Source organism: Trachemys scripta, chromosome 13 (assembly GCF_013100865.1).
Source record: "Trachemys scripta elegans isolate TJP31775 chromosome 13, CAS_Tse_1.0, whole genome shotgun sequence".
NCBI classification, from domain to species: domain Eukaryota; kingdom Metazoa; phylum Chordata; order Testudines; family Emydidae; genus Trachemys; species Trachemys scripta.
In genome coordinates this window covers 3,747,097-3,766,124 of record NC_048310.1, presented here as the reverse complement: position 1 = coordinate 3,766,124, position 19,028 = coordinate 3,747,097, and the positions used below count along the sequence as shown (strand labels likewise).

The window sequence follows — 19,028 nt, the reverse complement described above, 5'->3', positions numbered from 1 at the left end:
GCGAGCCACTGAGGGAGGGGGAAATGTTGTGAGTGGGGGATGGGGCCTTGGGGAAAGGGCCTCAGGGAAGGAGCGGGGCTAGGGTGTTCTGTTTTGTGCAATTAGAAAGTTGGCGACCCTGGACACTAGAGGGGAAGGCTCTGAGTTACTAGAGAATTCTTCCCCAGGTGTCTGGCTGGTGGGTCTCACGCCCAGGCTCAGGTCTAACTGATCGCCAGGTGGGAAGGAATTCCCCCCCCTCCCCAGGTCAGATTGGCAGAGGCCTGGGGGGATGGGAGAGAATGCAATAACTCCGTGCAGGGGTTGTGCAGGCCTGACGGTCACCCACTGAACACAAGGGCATAAGTCTATAAAATAAGCAGTTACAATAGGAAACGTCTTTATTTAGACTCCTTGTGTTGTACGTGAACAGAGCTTAGACTGTACGATACCAAGGCCACCGGGGTGGTGAACAGCAAGCACCACGTAATAATAGGGAGGCAAGATTCCCAACTCATCCCACTCAGATGCTGTTGGAACCCAGTAGGTTAATTATTGGTACCTGACTGGAGGAGGTATGGCTCTGACTCCTCCCTGAGTCAGTGGGAGGGAGGAGTAGCCAGCAAGAGGCACCAGCGCCCCGTGAGGAAGAGGTGGGAAGAGAAGAAATGCTCTCACCCTACGGAAGAGCAGAAAGGCGTCTGAAAGTAGGGTAAAGCCAAGAGACCTGCCACCATGGCAGAGCCACACAGAGAGAGACCAGATAGGAGCCCACCAGAGAAAGCTATTTCTTCTGGGCTTTGACCTGGCTGTCAGGTGGGATGGCCTTCCCCAGGTGCTGCCCCACACTCAGCCCATATTTCTGAGCTTTCTGGCGGTCCTGCACCTCCTGTTTCAGCACAAAGCCCCCCACGTAGCTCAAATCGAAGTTGCTGTCTGGAACAAAACTGATGGGTTTCTCTTCCCAGATAGCTGCCAGTCGCTTCTTCCAGTCCTCCAGGATCTGCAAACGGGCATCCTCGGGAGCGTGACTAATGCTGTAGGCAATTTGGGGCTCCAAGACTTGGAAGCCACAGAAATGGAGCACGCCACTCTAGAGTGAGAAAACACAGGAAAGCTCTAAGATTGCCAAGGCTCTTATTTGGGTAGAAGGGGACATGCCGCCTTCAGTTCAAGGCTATTTCAACTACTGGAGAAGGCCGAGAACCCAGGGTAACAGCACACACTGGTACCCTCAGGGCTTCTGGTTTGCTATGAAAATCTAATTCCTCAAGGCATGTCTTGTTCTATGGGTTTAGCTGTATAGCAGGAGGGGTGACTTGCATCCCCTTGCGCTGCAGGAATTTTGGTCTGGAGTTTTATAGATTCCAAGAAGGGACAATTGTGATCATCCAGTCTGACCTCCGCTGTAGCATAGGCCACAGAACTTCCCAAAGCTACTTCCCAGTACATAGCTTCTAGAAAGAGATCCAATCTTCATTTTAAAATTGCCCGTGATAGAGAATGCACCAAAACCCTTGGTTGGTCCCATGGTTAAGTACTGTTTCCCCTCTGATTTTGTCAAGCTTCCAGCCACAGGATCTTGTTCTACTTTTGTCTGCTAGATTGCGCTGCCCATTATTAAATATCTGTTCCCCCTGGAGGTACTTCGACCACACTCATCAAGTCACCCCTTACCCGTCTCTGTTACACTCCTTGAGCCTATCACCATAACGCAGGTTTTCCAATCACGTAATCAGTCTCATGGCTCTTCTCTCAAATTTACAGCATCCTTCTGGACGTGTGGGCACCAGCACTGGACACAGGATTCCAGCAGTGGTCGCACCAGTGCCCAATACAAAGGTAAAGTGACCTCTCTGCTCCTACGTGAGATTCCCCCTGTTCATGTATCCCAGTCAGTGTTTAATCAAGATAAAATGTGATAGTCAAATGCCTTACAGAAGTCTACCTATATACACATGAACACTGCTACCTTTACCAACCATAAATAAATACAACTATGACATTGTTGGCATCACTGAAACTTGGTGGGATAATACACATGATTGGAATGTTGGTGTGGATGGGTACAGCTTGCTCAGGAAGGATAGACAGGGGAAAAAGGGAGGAGGTGTTGCCTTATATATTAAAAATGTACACACTTGGACTGAGGTAGAGATGGACATAGGAGACGGAAGTGTTGAGAGTCTCTGGGTTAGGCTTAAAGGGGCAAAAAACAAGGGAGATGTCCTGCTAGGAGTCTACTACAGGCCACCTAACCAGGTGGAAGAAGTGGATGAGGCTTTTTTCAAGCAACTAACAAAATCATCCAAAGCCCAAGATTTGGTGGTGATGGGGGACTTCAACTATCCAGATATATGTTGGGAAAATAACACAGCGGGGCACAGACTATCCAACAAATTCCTGGACTGCATTGGAGACAACTTTTTATTTCAGAAGGTTGAAAAAGCTAGTAGGGGGGAAGCTGTTCTAGACTTGATTTTAACAAATAGGGAGGAACTCGTTGAGAATGTGAAAGTAGAAGGCAGCCTGGGTGAAAGTGATCATGAAATCATAGAGTTTGCAATTCTAAGGAAGGGTAGAAGGGAGAACAGCAAAATAGAGACAATGGATTTCAGGAAGGCAGATTTTGGGAAGCTCAGAGAGCTGATAGGTAAGATCCCATGGGAATCAAGACTGAGGGGAAAAACAACTGAGGAGAGTTGGCAGTTTTTCAAAGGGACACTATTAAGGGCCCAAAAGCAAGCTATTCCGCTGGTTAGGAAAGATAGAAAATGTGGCAAAAGACCACCTTGGCTTAACCACGAGATCTTGCACGATCTAAAAAATAAAAAGGAGTCATATAAAAAATGGAAACTAGGACAGATATCAAAGGATGAATATAGGCAAACAACACAGAAATGCAGGGGCAAGATTAGAAAGGCAAAGGCACAAAATGAGCTCAAACTAGCTACGGGAATAAAAGGAAACAAGAAGACTTTTTATCAATACATTAGAAGCAAGAGGAAGACCAAAGACAGGGTAGGTCCACTGCTTAGTGAAGAGGGAGAAACAGTAACAGGAAACTTGGAAATGGCAGAGATGCTTAATGACTTCTTTGTTTCGGTCTTCACCGAGAAGTCTGAAGGAATGCCTAACATAGTGAATACTAATGGGAAGGGGGTAGGTTTAGCGGATAAAATAAAAAAAGAACAAGTTAAAAATCACTTAGAAAAGTTAGATGCTTGCAAGTCACCCGGGCCTGATGAAATGCATCCTAGAATACTCAAGGAGCTAATAGAGGAGGTATCTGAGCCTCTAGCTATTATCTTTGGAAAGTCATGGGAGACGGGAGAGATTCCAGAAGACTGGAAAAGGGCAAATATAGTGCCCATCTATAAAAAGGGAAATAAAAACAACCCAGGAAACTACAGACCAGTTAGTTTAACTTCTGTGCCAGGGAAGATAATGGAGCAAATAATTAAGGAAATCATCTGCAAACACTTGGAAGGTGATAAGGTGATAGGGAACAGCCAGCATGGATTTGTGAAGAACAAATCGTGTCAAACCAATCTGATAGCTTTCTTTGATAGGATAACGAGCCTTGTGGATAAGGGTGAAGCGGTGGATGTGGTATACCTAGACTTTAGTAAGGCATTTGATACGGTCTCGCATGATATTCTTATCGATAAACTAGGCAAATACAATTTAGATGGGGCTACTATAAGGTGGGTGCATAACTGGCTGGATAACCGTACTCAGAGAGTTGTTATTAATGGTTCCCAATCCTGCTGGAAAGGTGTAACGAGTGGGGTACCGCAGGGGTCTGTTTTGGGACCGGCTCTGTTCAATATCTTCATCAACGACTTAGATATTGGCATAGAAAGTACGCTTATTAAGTTTGCAGATGATACCAAACTGGGAGGGATTGCAACTGCTTTGGAGGACAGGGTCATAATTCAAAATGATCTGGACAAATTGGAGAAATGGTCTGAGTTGAACAGGATGAAGTTTAACAAAGACAAAGGCAAAGTGCTCCACTTAGGAAGGAAAAATCAGTTTCACACATACAGAATGGGAAGAGACTGTCTAGGAAGGAGTACGGCAGAAAGGGATCTAGGGGTTATAGTGGACCACAAGCTAAATATGAGTCAACAGTGTGATGCTGTTGCAAAAAAAGCAAGCATGATTCTGGGATGTATTAACAGCCTACCCTGAACTTGACACTGTTGTACCCAGTACGTTTAAGCCAAACTGAAGCCCATGAATCACTTTAGTAGTAGAACTTGGCATTGCTGGATTGGCCAGCAAGAGCCTGCGCAGGGGCACAGGAGCGGTGTCAAACGTGGGACAGCGGACCTTGTAAACAGGGTACGTTAAAGCAGCATGCTCTGAGATGTGAGCTCCTTGCCCTCAGCTTCCAGGTGGGAACCACAAGAATCCCCTTCCTCCTTCCCCCACCCCCCACGTTGTGGCCACCATCCCCCTCTCTTCAGATCCATCAACACCATTCAGTCAAAGCAGAATTTCCTGGCTTTGGGACGCGTGGATCACCTGCGATCTAAGAGTGGGTAAGACGTCACTCGAGCATTCATGTCAGAGACATTGACTATCAGAAGTGACAAGCCATCTCGTGGCAATAGACAGCCAGAGGGAGTTCTAGATACCAAGCCAGTGCCTGAATTCCACCTAACATCTCCCCCCCCAGTGTGCACAGAGTCCTGTTTTCCACTCTCCTTTACAACCTGTTAGGATCCTTTGCCCTTTTCCAGAGAGAGGGCAAGGATCTCCCAACTGGAGTCTTTACTGAATGTCAGAGGCCGATTTCAAGCCAAGACACCCAACTCCCTCCTGTTCCCATGAACTCCACTGCATGCTCCAAGACCTCTGTACGAAAAGGGCCACAGAACTTAGAAGAGGGAAAGTTCCATCGAGTACATTCCCAGGGTCAAAGCAGGACTGTTCCCTACAGTACAGTACCTAGTGCTTTTAGTCTAGTTGTAGAGTCCCCAAGCAACACAACTTCTACTCCCTCCCCCGCACATCTCCCAATAAAGCCTGGATTTTAACTTCATCCCACGTTCCCCTTTGTGGAACCTCCTTAGAAAGTGCCACGAACGTTCTACTTTGACAAGTTTCTTCCATAGTTGTAAATCCGATACCTGCAGTGGCCAAAGGAGGATGTTGACGTCTCCGTTGAGGCCCATGGGGGTGTACATGGGGCCAGTCCCGCCCGTGGTGAAGGAGAGCACAGCCTTCTTTTTCTGTGGAAGAAAAACTGCAATCACACCCGGAGCAGCAGTTGTAAGGCAGCAGGTTCTAGGAGCAGAGCTAAGCCAGTGTGAGTGGGGGCGGCTGCACTGTGCGAACGGGAAATGCCAAGTGGCCACCGCTGTCAAACTCTGCTCGCCTGCACTTTTATTGCAGCGGAGAAGCCGGGCTGGGAGGAGCAGCGGCCATGTCCCTGGGGGGGACAGGCTCTGAGTGCAGACACATGCTGGTCTAGAGGACCAAGAGCAAGGCTGGGTGTCAGGAATTCCAGGGAGCTCTAGTTTGGATCCTCAGCTACCTGAAGGGGCGGAGGATGGGCACGAGCCCCGTATTGTGAGGGTTACATTTATTAATGATATTCCATGGCATATCGTCAAAGCACGGCCCCTTGTGACGCTCCCCAAGGTAGAATCTGGCCGGCATGCCAGCAGCATCACAGCAATTCAGGCTCTGTTGAGCCTAGAACCGGGAGGGATGGGAGGGGTAGAGCAGCCGTCTCACCAGTCAATAGCGGCAGAAAAGCGTCCCCCACACGGGGAATTCTGGATTTTATCTCAGCTGCAGTTAGATTCTGCTTCATTACAGAACCAACCCCCACAGATGCCCTGTAATTCTTCCCTGATGGGCTCCCTCCTAGATCTTGCTGAATTAGAAGCACCTACTGACATCTGCATCTGTGTCTGTTGGAAGAGAGAGCATCGGTTCAGAGCACATACGTTCTGCCCGGTCATCTGGGACCTGTCTGCTCCATACTGGAAGTGAACTGGGGTTCAACCAAGGGACAGACTCCTCGATGTTAGAACACAGTGTAAGTACCAATCCACACCCGCCTACCTGAAAGGGCCCACTGCCATACATGGTGCTAAGGGAGTAGGCAAATCCTTGTGTGAAAACACGTTCAACCCAGCCCTTCAGGATGGCGGGCACGCTGAACCAGTAGAGGGGGAACTGTAGTAAGGCACAAAGAGAGAGAGAAAATTGGGTTGCAGCTCTCCATTTCCCAAGATAGCACATTGCAACATGACGACAGCATCAGACCGGCCAGACTGGATCAGACCCTTGGTCCATCTAGCTTAGTGTCCTGTCTTCCAACAGTGGCTGGTGACATGCCTCAGAGAGAATGAGTGGAACAGGGCAGTTATCGAGTGATTCATCCGCTGTCTTCCAGTCCCAGCTTCAGGCAGTCACAGGCTTAGGGACACCCAGAGCATGGGGGTGTGTCCCTGACCATCTTGCTAATAGCCACTAATGGCCCTATCCTCACTGAACTGATCAAATTCTTTTTTTAAACCCTGTTATAGTCTTGGCCTTTACCACATCCCCTGACAGAATTCCACAGATCAGCTGTGTGTTATGTGAAGTCCTTTTGTTTTTTTAAATCTGCTGCCTATTAATTTCATTGGGTGACCCCTGGTTCTTGCGTTATGTGAAGGAGTAACTAACACTTTTTCTCCACACCAGTCAGGATTTTAATAGACCTCTGTCATATCCCCCTTTAGACGTCTCTTTTCCAAGCTGAACAGCCCCCGGCTTTTTAATCTCCTCATATGGAAGCTGTTCCATGCCCCTAACCATATTTGTTGTCCTTGGTTCTATTTTTTTCCGGATGGGGCAATCAGAACTGCACACAGCATTCAGGTGTGGGCGTACTCGGGATTTATATACTGGCATGATGAGAACGTTTGTCTCATCTATCCCTTTCCCAACGGTTCCGAACATTCTATTAGTTCTTTGACTGCAGACGTTTGCAGAGAACTACCCCCAGCGACTCCAAGATCTCGGTCTTGAGTGGTAACAGCCCATTTAGACCCCATCAATGTGTATGTGTAGTTGGGATTATGTTTTCCAATGTGCATTAACTTTGCATTTATCGACATTGAATTTCATCTGCCATTTTGTTGTCCAGTCACCCAGTTTAGTGAGATCCTTTGTAACTCTTCATGGTTTGCTTTGGACTGATCTATCTAGAGTAATTTTCTATTGTCTGTAAACTTTGCATCCTCACTATTTACCCCTTTTTCTGGACGTTTCTAAATACGCTGAAGAGCAATGGTTTCAGTACAGATCCCTGGGGGCGTGGGGGGAGACCATGCTATTTACCTCTCTCCACTGTGAAAACTAGCATCCTCCTTTTTGTATGGTTTCCCTTTTTGAAGTTAAATGCTACAGTGGTGGGTTTCTTCGGTATTTTCCCTCCTACCAGGATGTTAAATTTAATTACATGAGGGTCACTATTACTGAGCAGTTCAGCTATATTCACCTCTTGGACCAGATCCTGTGATCCACTTAGGACTAAATCAAGAATTGCTTCTCTCTTTGTGAGGTTCCAGGACTTGTTGCTCCAAGAAACAGTCAATAATGGTGCCTAGATATTTTCCTCTCTGCATCCTGTCCTGAGGTGACATGTTCCCAGTCAATATGGGGACAGTTTAAATCCTCCATTATTATTGGGTCTTCTGTTTTGTAGCCTCTCTAATCTCCCTGAGTATTTCACAGTCACGGTCACCATCCTGGTCAGGTGGTCAGTAGTATATTCCTAATGCTATAGTCTTATTCCAGCATGGAATTTCTGTCCCGATTCTATGGGACGGGTTGATTCATTTAAGATTTTTAGTGTATCTGGCTCTATGCTTTCTTTCACTTACAGTGCCACTAGTGTGGCCTACTTTGATATTCCTATATATTTTGTACCCTGGTATTACCAGGTCCCATTGATTAGCATTGTTCCACCAAGTTTCTGTGATGCCTATTATATCCATATCCTCATTTAATACCAGACACTCTAGCTCACCCATCTTGGTATTTAGAGTTCTTATATTTGTATACAAGCACTTATAAAATTGGTCAATATGTATTTATCTGCCTCCATGTGATGCAATTGAATGGGACTCTTTAGTTTGACTGTTTCTCTTCAGTTCCTATCTGTGCTTCAACAGGCCAGCAACCCTGAGCCTCCCTCACCCCCTGTGCACACAGGTTGGACCTGACCCCAGCTTCCCAAACTAGCCCTGTGCAAGGGGCTGAGCAGGGGGGTTCTGGCACAGGAACCCAGGGATACAGCCCTGCATTACAATGGAGTTCACCTTGATGTAGAGAAATGTCTTTGGGCCTCAAACCGCCAAGCCCACCCAATATCTAGTCACTTCTCCGGCAGGCTGAGCCTGTCCATCTCCACTGAAGCCTTGCCCTGGGGAACCGCACAAGCCAGCGTTCAGTTCTATTACCCACACCACAGGTGGATACACATATACGTGCTGGCCAGCTTCACCCTCCGGGGCAGGAGGGATGGAGCCTTCCCTTTACAGGGACGCGATCGCCTCTCCCATTTTCCAGAATAGTGTCCGGTAACAATTCATGCTTCTCTTCCAACCCAGGACTTTCCCCCTTCCTCTGGCAGGGCGAGATGGTACCTGGAATATCAGAAGGTCTGCAGCTTCGAGCTTCTTCTGTTCTGCTACGATGTCGCTGCTCAGCCGACCTTCTGCCCATGCTGAGGCTGTCTCAGGGCCATACTTGAAGTTGTTGGGGTCTTTTGGCTTACCTGAGATAGGAGACCAAGGTCAGTGCTAGAAAACAGATGGGAAATGCTGAACTTTAAGGGGAGCAGTGGTGTTCAGTACCAGTGATGTCATCCCGTGATGGCACAGGGTTAAACTTCATCTTGTATAGGTCAGAAACGGTGACACTCCAGCCTCTCTTCTGCAGCGCGTCCACAGCAGCATCTTTCATGGCATGATTGAAGGAGGTCTTCTCCTCATGTGCCAACACAATCAGGGCCTTTCTTCCTGCAAAACACATCAGCAAGCTAGAGCCCCTTCCTCCTTTGTGGGAGAAAGGGACACCCAAGAGACCAATCATAAAACCGAGCAGCTTTTCTATGACTTGCCTTTGGGATGACCAAGAACTGACTCTTTAGAAGAGGGGGGCTGACTATTCTGTTTGCTTTCAGGTAATAAACCCACAGGTGAGACTCAAAGCATTGCAAAGCGTTGTGTGATTAGCATGTGGGACTGCCCCTACTGTTCCTAAAGAACCGTGCACAGATCCTAGCTGCAACAGTCCGTTCAGCAATTGGCAGGGGTGGGGGCTACGTACATGCCTCCCTCCATGCATCCCCACCCCCCAGAGACATGCTCCTAGTACAGTGCAGTACTCCAGACTCAGCAACAAATCTGAATCGAGGCAGGAGGGTTTTAGGGGCGAAGGGGAGGACAAGGCATATCCCATAAAACCCTGTCTAGCAAAACTTCATACAGCAGCCCAACTTATCACCACCTCTCCTGGTCAGCCAGGGGTCAAGCTGTCATGGACAATGGTCCTCGGAGGGCAGGACAGCGATACCAGACCCTTGGCCCAAACCTCCTTTTACAGCCTGTAAATATGAAATTTATTTGCATTACTGTGGCCTCTAGGAGCCCAACGTGCTACGTACTGCACTACCAGAGCAAAAAGCGATGGTCCTTGTGCCAAAGAGCTTGCAACCCAAGTACAAGCCAAGAGACAGACAGACAGGGGCGTATGGGAATCAATGAGATAACGTTGGTTGGCACAACAGGCGAGGGCCCCGGCGCACCAGCAGCCCAGTTTTCCATATGCACCATAGAAAAGGTGAGTTTTGGAGGAGGATACGGAGTTGTGTGGATGTTCATGGGAAGCACCTCATGCGAGCGGGTTAGCCTGTGAGAGAGCCTGTAGGTGCCAGTTTGAAAATGTAACTGGGCAGTGGAGGCTGGCACCATGGGCTGATTTCAATACTGACTGAGAGGTGACAAGTAACCTGATAGAGGAACCAGTGCAGGGATACAAAGAGGGATGGGTCAGTAATCCAGATGAGAGCCCGGACAAGAGTTTTAGCTGTGTGGATGGATAGGAAAGGAGATCTTGGATGTTACACACAAAGAATTGGGAAGATTTATTTAGCCCGAGTCAGGGGCTATAACTTGCGCTTGGCAGCAGGGCTGACTTCTGTGTAGCAGGGAGACAAGTGCGAAGGTGCTACCCAAAGGTGGGGAACTGCTCAACTGCTTCTACGTTATAGTTTTGAACTCTGCCTCTACCAAAACTCATTCCTCTGTCCACCAAGCCCAGCCTCTGGGCTCTAGACCCCATCCACAGCTCCGTCAGCCCTGCTCCGCTCAGATCAGTTTGACCTGGATTCCAGAGCATGGAGGGAGGGTCCTGGATTAGTGAGATACTGGCCTTGGGATCGATTTATGAATAGAGACTATAGATGTCTGTAATGTGCTGAGAGAAACCACAGCTGTTTCACTATGGCTCTGCACCCAGGGCTCAGGATACTGTCACAGCCAGGCCCATGGAGAACATAACTGCCAGACTGGGTCAGCCCAAAGGTCCATCTCGCCCAGTGTCCTGTCTGCAACAGTGGCCAATGCCAGGTGCCCCAGAGGGCGTGAACAGAACATGTAATTATCAAGTGATTCATCCCCTGTCGCACGTTCCCAGCTTCTGGCAAACAGAGGCTAGGGACACCATCCCTGCCCATCCTGGCTAATAGCCATTGCTGGACCTATCCTCCATGAACTTATCTAGTTATTTTTTTTAACCCTGTTATAGTCTTAGCCTTCACCACATCCTCTGGCAAGGAGTTCCACAGATTGACTGAGGGTTGGGTGAAGAAATACTTCCTTTTGTTTGTTTTAAACCTGCTGCCTATTAATTTCATTGGGTGACCCCTAGTTCTTGTATTATGAGAAGGAGTAAATAAGAGAGAGGTAGCATTGTATTATGCTAATGGCCCAGTTTGGATGAACAGTGCACCTGTCTCTCCCGTAAGCAGTAACTGTCTCTCCTTTATTTCACAGTCACCACCTCCCTTTAAAAACCAAACAAAAAAAAAGAAAGAAAGAAAGAAAGAAAGAAAGAAAAACGACCCTCACAAGGCGCCTTTGCCATCCCGAGCAGACCTGACCCCAGCCCCGCGGGGAAAGGCTGAGACGCGAACCCCGCAGCTCGGGGGGGGGGGGCTCCCCGCTGTACCCGGCTGGGGGCCAGCTCCCCCCCGGGCAGGGGCGGTAATCGCGGATCCCGGGTCGGGATGGGGCAGCGCCGCGCCAGGTGCCCGCCCGGGGGTCGCGGGGTCCGGGGCCAGCGCTCCGCGGGCCGGAGCCGGGCGGGGAGCGGGGACAGGACGGGACCTGACCCGGGCGCCCCGGGCTCGGCAGACACGCGGCTCCGAAGAGCCGGCGCCGGGGCAGCCGTTTACACGGGGAGCGGCCCGAACCGACCCGCCGGTCTCAGTGCAGCGACCGGGGAAAGGGGACCGGACCGGACGCGGCTCCCCGCTCACCTGCCATGGCAGCGACGATCCGGAGTCAAGACCGCAGCACGAACAGGTGGAGCGGCCCCTCGGCAGCGCTTATACCGGCCCGGCCCCACCCCGAGCCCGCGGGCGGCCAATGCGGGAGTCGGGGCGGGGCGCCCGGGGAAGGAGGGGCCTTGGCGGGCGAACATTACCTCCTGCTGGGCCCCCACCCGGGGCTCCCCCCCATCTCCGCTTCCCCCTCCCCCCGCCGAGTCCCCTCCATCTCCCCTCCCCCCGGGGTTCCCCCCATCTCCCGCTTCCCCCTCCCCCACGCCGAGTCCCCTCCATCTCCCCTCCCCACAGGGGCAGCCCCTCCTGGCTCCCCTTCCCTGGGGCATGCCCAGATGCCCAGATCATGCCCCTCCATCTCTCCGGAACAACCCCCCAGGCCAAGCCAATGGTTAGAGATGGGGGGAGCTTGGAGTACCACAGCCCTGTATCTTTCTGCCTGTGACCCCTCGTCCCCAGAGCACGGGTGGTCCCGAAAGCCCAGGCAGTGGCACCTGGGAGCATCTTGGCCACAGCAATGCGGGGTCACAGGGGTCAGGAGTCAGGTCCCCAGAGCGAGGAAGTTGGCTGCACAACAAACACTGGTTCTGTTTATTCGCCTTCTGGGTGTAGAGCCTGACACAGGGTTGCCGACCCTCCAGGATTGGCCCAGAGTCTCCAGGAATTAAACATGAATCTTTCATTAAAGATATCAAGTGGTGAAATCTCCAGGAATACATCCAACCAAAATTGGCAGCCCTAGCCCGACAGTCACGCTCAGCTCAGGTTTTCTAGCTTCTCCTCTGCAACCATGAGGGCTAGAAACGTGCTACTTTTAACAAATGAAAGCTGAGATTGTCTCCTGGTCACAGGATTCCAGGGGCTGAAGATTTAAGTAAATCACCAAAATCACAAGAGTTACCAAGCTTGCCTGCACAGGGCTACGAGTAGGCTTGGCACTTCATAGCCCCCGTCTCCCAGAGTGTGCTGAGTCACTGTGACCAAAGGTTTCCAGATATCAACGCTGATGTTACAAACCACACCAGTACAAACAGAGCTGTGATCTTGAGGCTGTGGCTGGGATTTGCAGAGGTCTTGAGGGAGTAGAAACTGGAATAAGCCCAGAGAAGGGCTACCAGGGGAATGGAGAACTGATCTTACCAGAAACAACTGAAACAGCTTTGCTTGTTTAGACTTGTGGCTTTCAACCTTTTTTCATTTGTGGATCCCAGAAAAATTTTGAATGAAGGTGCGGTCCCCTTTGGAAATCTTAGATCACAAGTTGAAAACCAATGGTTTAGACTTTCAAAAAGAAGGCAGAGAGGGGCTATGATTCCTCTCTACATCAGGGGTAAAAAACACCACAGAGGGAAGATCTATTTACACTGAAAGACAGTGTTGGCATGAGACCAAATGGGATAAACTGCCCATGAATACATTTAGGTTGGAAATTAGAAGATGATTTCTAACCATTGAAGGAGTGAGATTCTGAACAGCCTTCCCATAGGAGCCGGGGGAAAGAACCTAACTTGGTTTAAAATAGAGCTTGGTAAGTTTATGGACAGAATCGTATCATAGGATTTCCTCTAGCTTTGTGTCCCTGTGAGTGGGAACTCTTTCAGGCTGTGATACCCTTAGCCCTTCTAACCTGAGCACTTAGCCAGGTGTTGGGATCTAGTGGATTGTTTCTGTTAGGAGAAGTTGATGAGCGAGACGGGTATTTCTCTGATGCAATCCTGTTTAGTTACAAAGAATATACATAAAGTCCTGTTTCCCAGCTGGAACCAAACAGCAGGAGACAGTTGCTTTGCTCATAGTTCCAAGCCCCTTTTCAACCAGCACTTAGCCCTCAGGTGTGCTCTCAGCTTTTTCTCAGGGTCACGCTACCAGGCTTCTGTGCCTGTGTCCTTGGCTTTCTGCTGCTTCGCTGGGTGCGTTTCTTGCTGCTTTTCTCACTTCCTCTCCCCCCTGCCCCCATCAATGCCCTGGCCACCCTGTGTTCGCTATATCCATCCCCAGAGAACTCCCTTGAGCCACATGGCTCAGGGTCTACTGCCTGCTGGGTGGTGCCCTTGCTGTTTCAGGTATTTGGTTCCATAAAGGAGCTCAATTGCTTTTTACGCTTATCCTGCATGACAGGCATCTGTTACATCCACCAGGTTCAATGGGGTGGCGCCCATCCCATAACTGTACATTCTGCAATGCCCAACCACAACAGGAAGAGCAGAGGATGCCAGATTTTTAGTGTCCACAACCCAATTGTTACATTTGTGGCCACAATTTGGCATATGCAAAACCTCCACATTGTCCCATGTCAATCATGCCGTTAGAGGACTGTCAGGTGCGAGTGTAGTGGCTGTTTTGAAAATATGACCCACAGCTGTCCTGGCTTCCACTGAAGGGACCCCCAAGTCTCTAGCGAGGAACTAGCTGACTCTGAACTATTTTTTGTCCTTTGGCCCTAAACTCCAGGGTAATCTCACAGCAACAACACTATCCTGTGCCTCCCAGTTCTCTTTTCTGAACTGGCTGATTGTCCCTTGTGATAAGAGGAATTGTGAGTAGAGGTAAGCCAGGGCCATTCTACATGAAGTTGTCAGAACCGTACTGAAGAACATGGGTGTAACTCCCTCGGATAACAGCAGCAAACAAAAGATTTTGCCCTGTGGCTGTTCAACTACAGAGAACTAGGTGTGACTGTTGAACCTGTGCCGAGGCTATAAAGTGCATGGCAGGGTTACCTCTGAGAACACTCACTTCCTCCACCACATTTCCCATCAGCTACATGATGCTAGAGAGGAACTAATGTCCTCCAGGGGGCAAAGAGACTTGGGACATCTTGCTTTTCTTTTGAAGGAAGCTCAGGTTTTTAGCCCAGGGTCTGGTTGGAGGCACTATACACAGCAGAACTGTAATTACTGAGTGGAGTCAGATGTCACAAATCTCTTCAGCATTCATCAGTTCCTACAATTATCAGCATCTTTCTTATATTGTTGCTTCAATGGAATGTTGGGATTAGGCGGAAAGATTCCAGAACCCCTTGGAGACGACTCCAAACGATGGCAGAGCTGCCATGAGCAACCTACTCCTGTCCTGCAGGCTGGTGTTCCCAGGCAGTGTCACTTCTGTTTTTGTTTCATTGGTGTAGTTCAGTTCTTATCTCAGGCTTGTTTGGGATGATCTCTATGCAGCTTTGTAATGCTGCAGTGATTTAATGGAGAATTATTTTTTTCAGTCTATATTGAGCACATGGCCATCAAGAGATTTAAACTGAATTTTCTCTTTCTGGACAGTCTAGTCCACTCCTGTAGATGTAACTGTTTTCATCATCAAGAGACTTGCTCTCAGGGAGCGCTAGTGACATGTGGTGCAATGATGCTGTCATTAAGTGGGGCTGCAGATCTCATCTACGCATTTAAGGGTAAGGATGACTGCCTCCTGCCCACATTTAAAAGTAATGTTGGGAAGTGGACTACGTACTAAAAATTAAGGTGGCAGTGGACTACACTGTAGCACTCCAGAGACTGCAGTCAACCACCTCTAGCTTCTCTCAGCAGGAGACCAGCATTAGTAAGCACCAGACTCTGAAATAATGGAGAGGAATCTGAAAATCAGATAGGCCTTCAACTCAGGATTCTGCCCAGGGATAGCTGGACTTCAAGAAAGCTTTGCTGATTGTGGATAGTATCGAGAGGAATAATGAGAGAGAGAAACAAAAGGAAAGAGTCCAACAGAGTCCACCTGTTACCATGGTACTTAGTCCAGCAAAATAAGGAGTATTACCAAGTTAATTAAGTGCCAGGCAGGCCTGTGAGCAAAGCCATACACCCAGGTGCAAACTTCATTCATGGGACAGCATCCCCGAAGCTCTGTGGGCACATTCACTTCGCTCACAACAGTGTCTGTGGGGACTGTAGGAGTTAGCTTCCTTAGATACCAGCCACCTAGGGAACGTCCTCTGGAGGATGCAGGCCCTCAGCACCTGATATATCGATGGAAGCAACAGCTTCTCTGGTCTCTGGATTGCTGATTAGCTCAGCAAGTCTAATTCAGCATCTGTCACCATGGTCTGCGTTTGCAAAGTCGCACTATTGCCAGAGCAAGGAATTGTCGTGTTGACTCGGATTCAGTTTGCAAGTGTGTTCTGTGCATACCAAATACATCTGGAACTACATCCCAGCACTGAACTTGGTGACCAAACAAGTTGGCTTGATGGAAGGTTCCTCCGTCCCTGGGCATGCAGAGCCTGTGACAGAAACAGCTTGAACCTTATGCTAACGTCTTACAGGATACGGCTTGTAGGTTCCTTTGTGTCAGTTCTGAGTAAAAGAAAAGGCTAATGCTAGCTCCACGCCACCTTTGATGGGTGATTGTTGATGATCCCCATCACAACTATTACCGTGTGGATGGTTGATTACTGGGGGCCAGTCTCAGGTTCTTGATACGGAGGGGCAGCGACATGATGGACTGATTTGGGTTGTGTAGTTATAACTGCAGCATGGGGGTGCTCCACTGTCTGATATAAATATGCTGTGGGCCCTTGGTTGCGTATTGGCCTGACTCATCACCTGCCTAATTCAGGTTGGAAATCAATAATAATTAAGGCAACATTTATGTCATGGAGGTCATGGAAGTCCTGAATCTGTGACATTCTCTGCTTTACTCTGGAGCTGGCAGCCAGTGGGGCCCTGGCAGGTTCCAGCGACAGGCGACAGCCTCCTCATGGGGCCCCTGCAAGGTTCCAGTGACAGGTGGCAGACTCCTGAGGGGGCCCTCCTCCGGGTTCCAGTGATGGACGACAGCCTTGCGCCGGGGAAGGTGGATGCCTCACGCGAGCAGGTGGGGGTGTCCCATTTTCTCTTTGGGAAATATGATCACCCTGCAGCTCCCAGCCGCTGTGGGCAGAGGGCCTTCACAACATGCTCTGGCAAGGAGTTCCACAGGTTGACTGTGCGTTGTGTGAAGAAATACTTCCTTTTGTTTGTTTTAAACCTGCTGCCTATTAATTTCATTGGTGACCCCTTGTCCTTGTGTTATGAAAAGTAGTAAACAACACTTCCTTATCTACTTTCGCTACACCAGTCATGATTTTATAGACCTCAATTATAACCTTTTTTGAGATGGGGCGACCACATCTGCACACAGTATTCAAGATGTGGGCGTACCATGGATTTATATAGAGGAGGGGAGCCCTGCAGCTGCTGGGGGGCAAGAAGCCTGGCAAAGGCCAGGAGCTGAGGACGGTGGCCGGCCAGACCCCTGCGTAGCAGGGTGGGCCCCACCCGGCGTGTTGGGTTGACCAGGGCCCACGGGTCTCGCTGCCTGTTAGTGGTGTTGAGACAGGCGTTGCAGCTGGGTCTGCCTAAACGTAGGGGGCTGGCAGGCCTGAAGAGTCCTTTGCTTTGTGCTTTCAGTGGATGTTGTTTACAGTGGGACCGTTACACCCGCCATCACAAGACTCACCTTTCTCAGGAGATTCTGGGGATTGAACCCTTTTCCCTTGGAGCTGTGCCAGGCACAGAAACACCTCCTGGGGGCCCCACGCTCCAGACCTGCCTGCGGTGGCTCACTCACTGTGCTCCACTGTGTTCTTAAAGGGGTAGCTCCCATTTATATCACCATTGTCAAAAATATATACAATAGCCAACACGTATTCCAAATTATTATGAAATATAAAATGTCGCTCTATCTGTAATACATCTAGTCCAGGCACCTCCCATCGCTAATTACATCAGCTACCTAGCAAGCTGGCAGGGGACAACCCACCTTCTTCCTGGCACACTGCCTGGGGGTCTGTGGAAGAGATGGGAGGGCACAGGAAGAGTGGACGATGTCACTGTCTGCATGTATGCAAGACGAACTCTAATGGCAGAACTGGGGCAAATCCCTTTCCTAATCCTCGGATGGACGGACGCATGCGCCCTCCCCCCCCCCACCTTCTGATGCACCAAGTGCTCCTTCTATTTCAAAGCCCCTGAATTTAAATCCAAATGAGGGTACAGTCCACGCCTACATCCTCACTGCCAGGGCTCAATCACACTAACCTCTCAACCAGCAGGATAAGCAACCCCACGCCAAACAGAAACAAGCACCAAGTATTAGAACAACATCTAAACAAACCACCAACATGAGTCTCTGCAAAAATCAAATCCGACCCAACCACAAGCTAGCCTGCTACAGAGCCATCACCCTAGGGGCTACCCCGAGACAGTGAAATATACAGAGCTCACCAAACACAGCATCAGCTACCAGAAACTACAGATGGAAACTAGGGTGACCAGATGTCCCAATTTTATAGGGACAGTCCTGATTTGGGGGTCTTTTTCTTATATAGGCTCCTATTACCCCCACCCCCTGTCCTGATTTTTCACACGTGTTGTCGGGTCACCCTAGATGGAAACTGGGAGACACAAAACAGTTCAAACACAGAGAGGAATGATTATGGAACCAACATCCAAACTATGACGGCGCATGAGAAAAAGTTCCTCAGATTGCCAGATGTGATGCAAGACTCAGTCAAAAAGCAATGAGTAAAACTTGTGCCCGTCACCACTGGAAAGACACAATCTGTAGCCATCAGCTGCCCAGAGAGTGAAGCTAAAAGGTGCAATCAGAAGCCTCGGCCTGCCTTGTGCAACCACGTCCCGGACACCCGAAGGGAGGCACCAGTGCGTCTTACACTTCGGCAACGCTTTTCTAGTCAACCAAGTTTTATGGAGTTGAGTTGTCAGACACTATAGCCAAAGGGCTGTTTTCTCTCTCAGCAGGGAACTATTGGCCTTCAAAGGAACAGACAAAGATTTTTGCTGAAACTTGATACATTTGTTTGTGAGATCCCAAAAGAAGCTGTTTGCAGAGACGTGCAAGTTCCACATCGGAATGAACTCAGTAACCCTTCCCGCCCAGCACGCCAGGGCTGCAGCCTCCCTGCTTTAGCTGTCACAGCCGACAGGGCCGGCTCTAGGCACACGCAAAGCAAGCAGGTGCTTGGGGCAGCCCATTTGCAGGGGCGGCAGCCGGGGGATCCAGCCTGGGAGCGGAGAACCAATAGGGGGCCCTGGGAGCTGTAGTTCCTGGGTTAGCTCCGTGCCTATAGAGCCAGCCCTGGAGCAGGGAAAGAACTACATTTCCCAGCATTCCCTTGGCCACTACCAACAGGAAAGGGGGGAGGGAGTGAAGAAGCTGAGATCTCACGCTGCAGCCTGCTGTGAATGGAGAGCTGCCCTGGGAAGGGCCCCACCCTGCCCCCATCCACTCCCTCCGACTGCCCCCCACAGAATCCCCAACCCATCCAACCCCCCCTGCTCCCTGATCACCCCCTCCTGGGACCCCTGCCCCAACTGCCCCCCAGGACCCCACCCCCTATCTAAGCCCCACTGGTCCCTGTCCCCTGATTACCCCCTCCTGGGACCCCTGCCCCAACTGCCCCCCAGGATCCCACCCCCTATCTAAGCCCCACTGGTCCTTGTCCCCTGATTGCCCCCTCCTG

At 49.9% G+C, this 19,028-nt stretch overlaps 1 protein-coding gene across 1 annotated transcript; it reads right to left on the bottom strand.

Annotated features, from left to right (window-relative positions):
- Positions 1-379: 379 nt before the first annotated feature.
- On the bottom strand, positions 380-11,619 carry NQO1 (NAD(P)H quinone dehydrogenase 1). Its single transcript, XM_034788937.1, has 6 exons — positions 11,537-11,619; positions 8,850-9,014; positions 8,640-8,770; positions 6,064-6,177; positions 5,121-5,222; positions 380-1,072 (listed from the first exon to the last, which is right to left on the bottom strand). Exons 1-6 carry the CDS (start codon positions 11,541-11,543, stop codon positions 764-766), a joined length of 828 nt encoding a protein of 275 aa, XP_034644828.1. The 5' UTR covers positions 11,544-11,619; the 3' UTR covers positions 380-763.
- Positions 11,620-19,028: the final 7,409 nt, after the last annotated feature.

What these genes read in the sequence shown, in the direction of transcription:
- NQO1 (XM_034788937.1), bottom strand. An exon ending in ATCACGGGATGACATCACTG is followed by an intron (nt 8,771 to 8,849) that starts GTACTGAACACC and finishes CTCCTATCTCAG; the next exon opens with GTAAGCCAAAAGACCCCAAC. An exon ending in CAGACCTTCTGATATTCCAG is followed by an intron (nt 6,178 to 8,639) that starts GTACCATCTCGC and finishes GCCTTACTACAG; the next exon opens with TTCCCCCTCTACTGGTTCAG.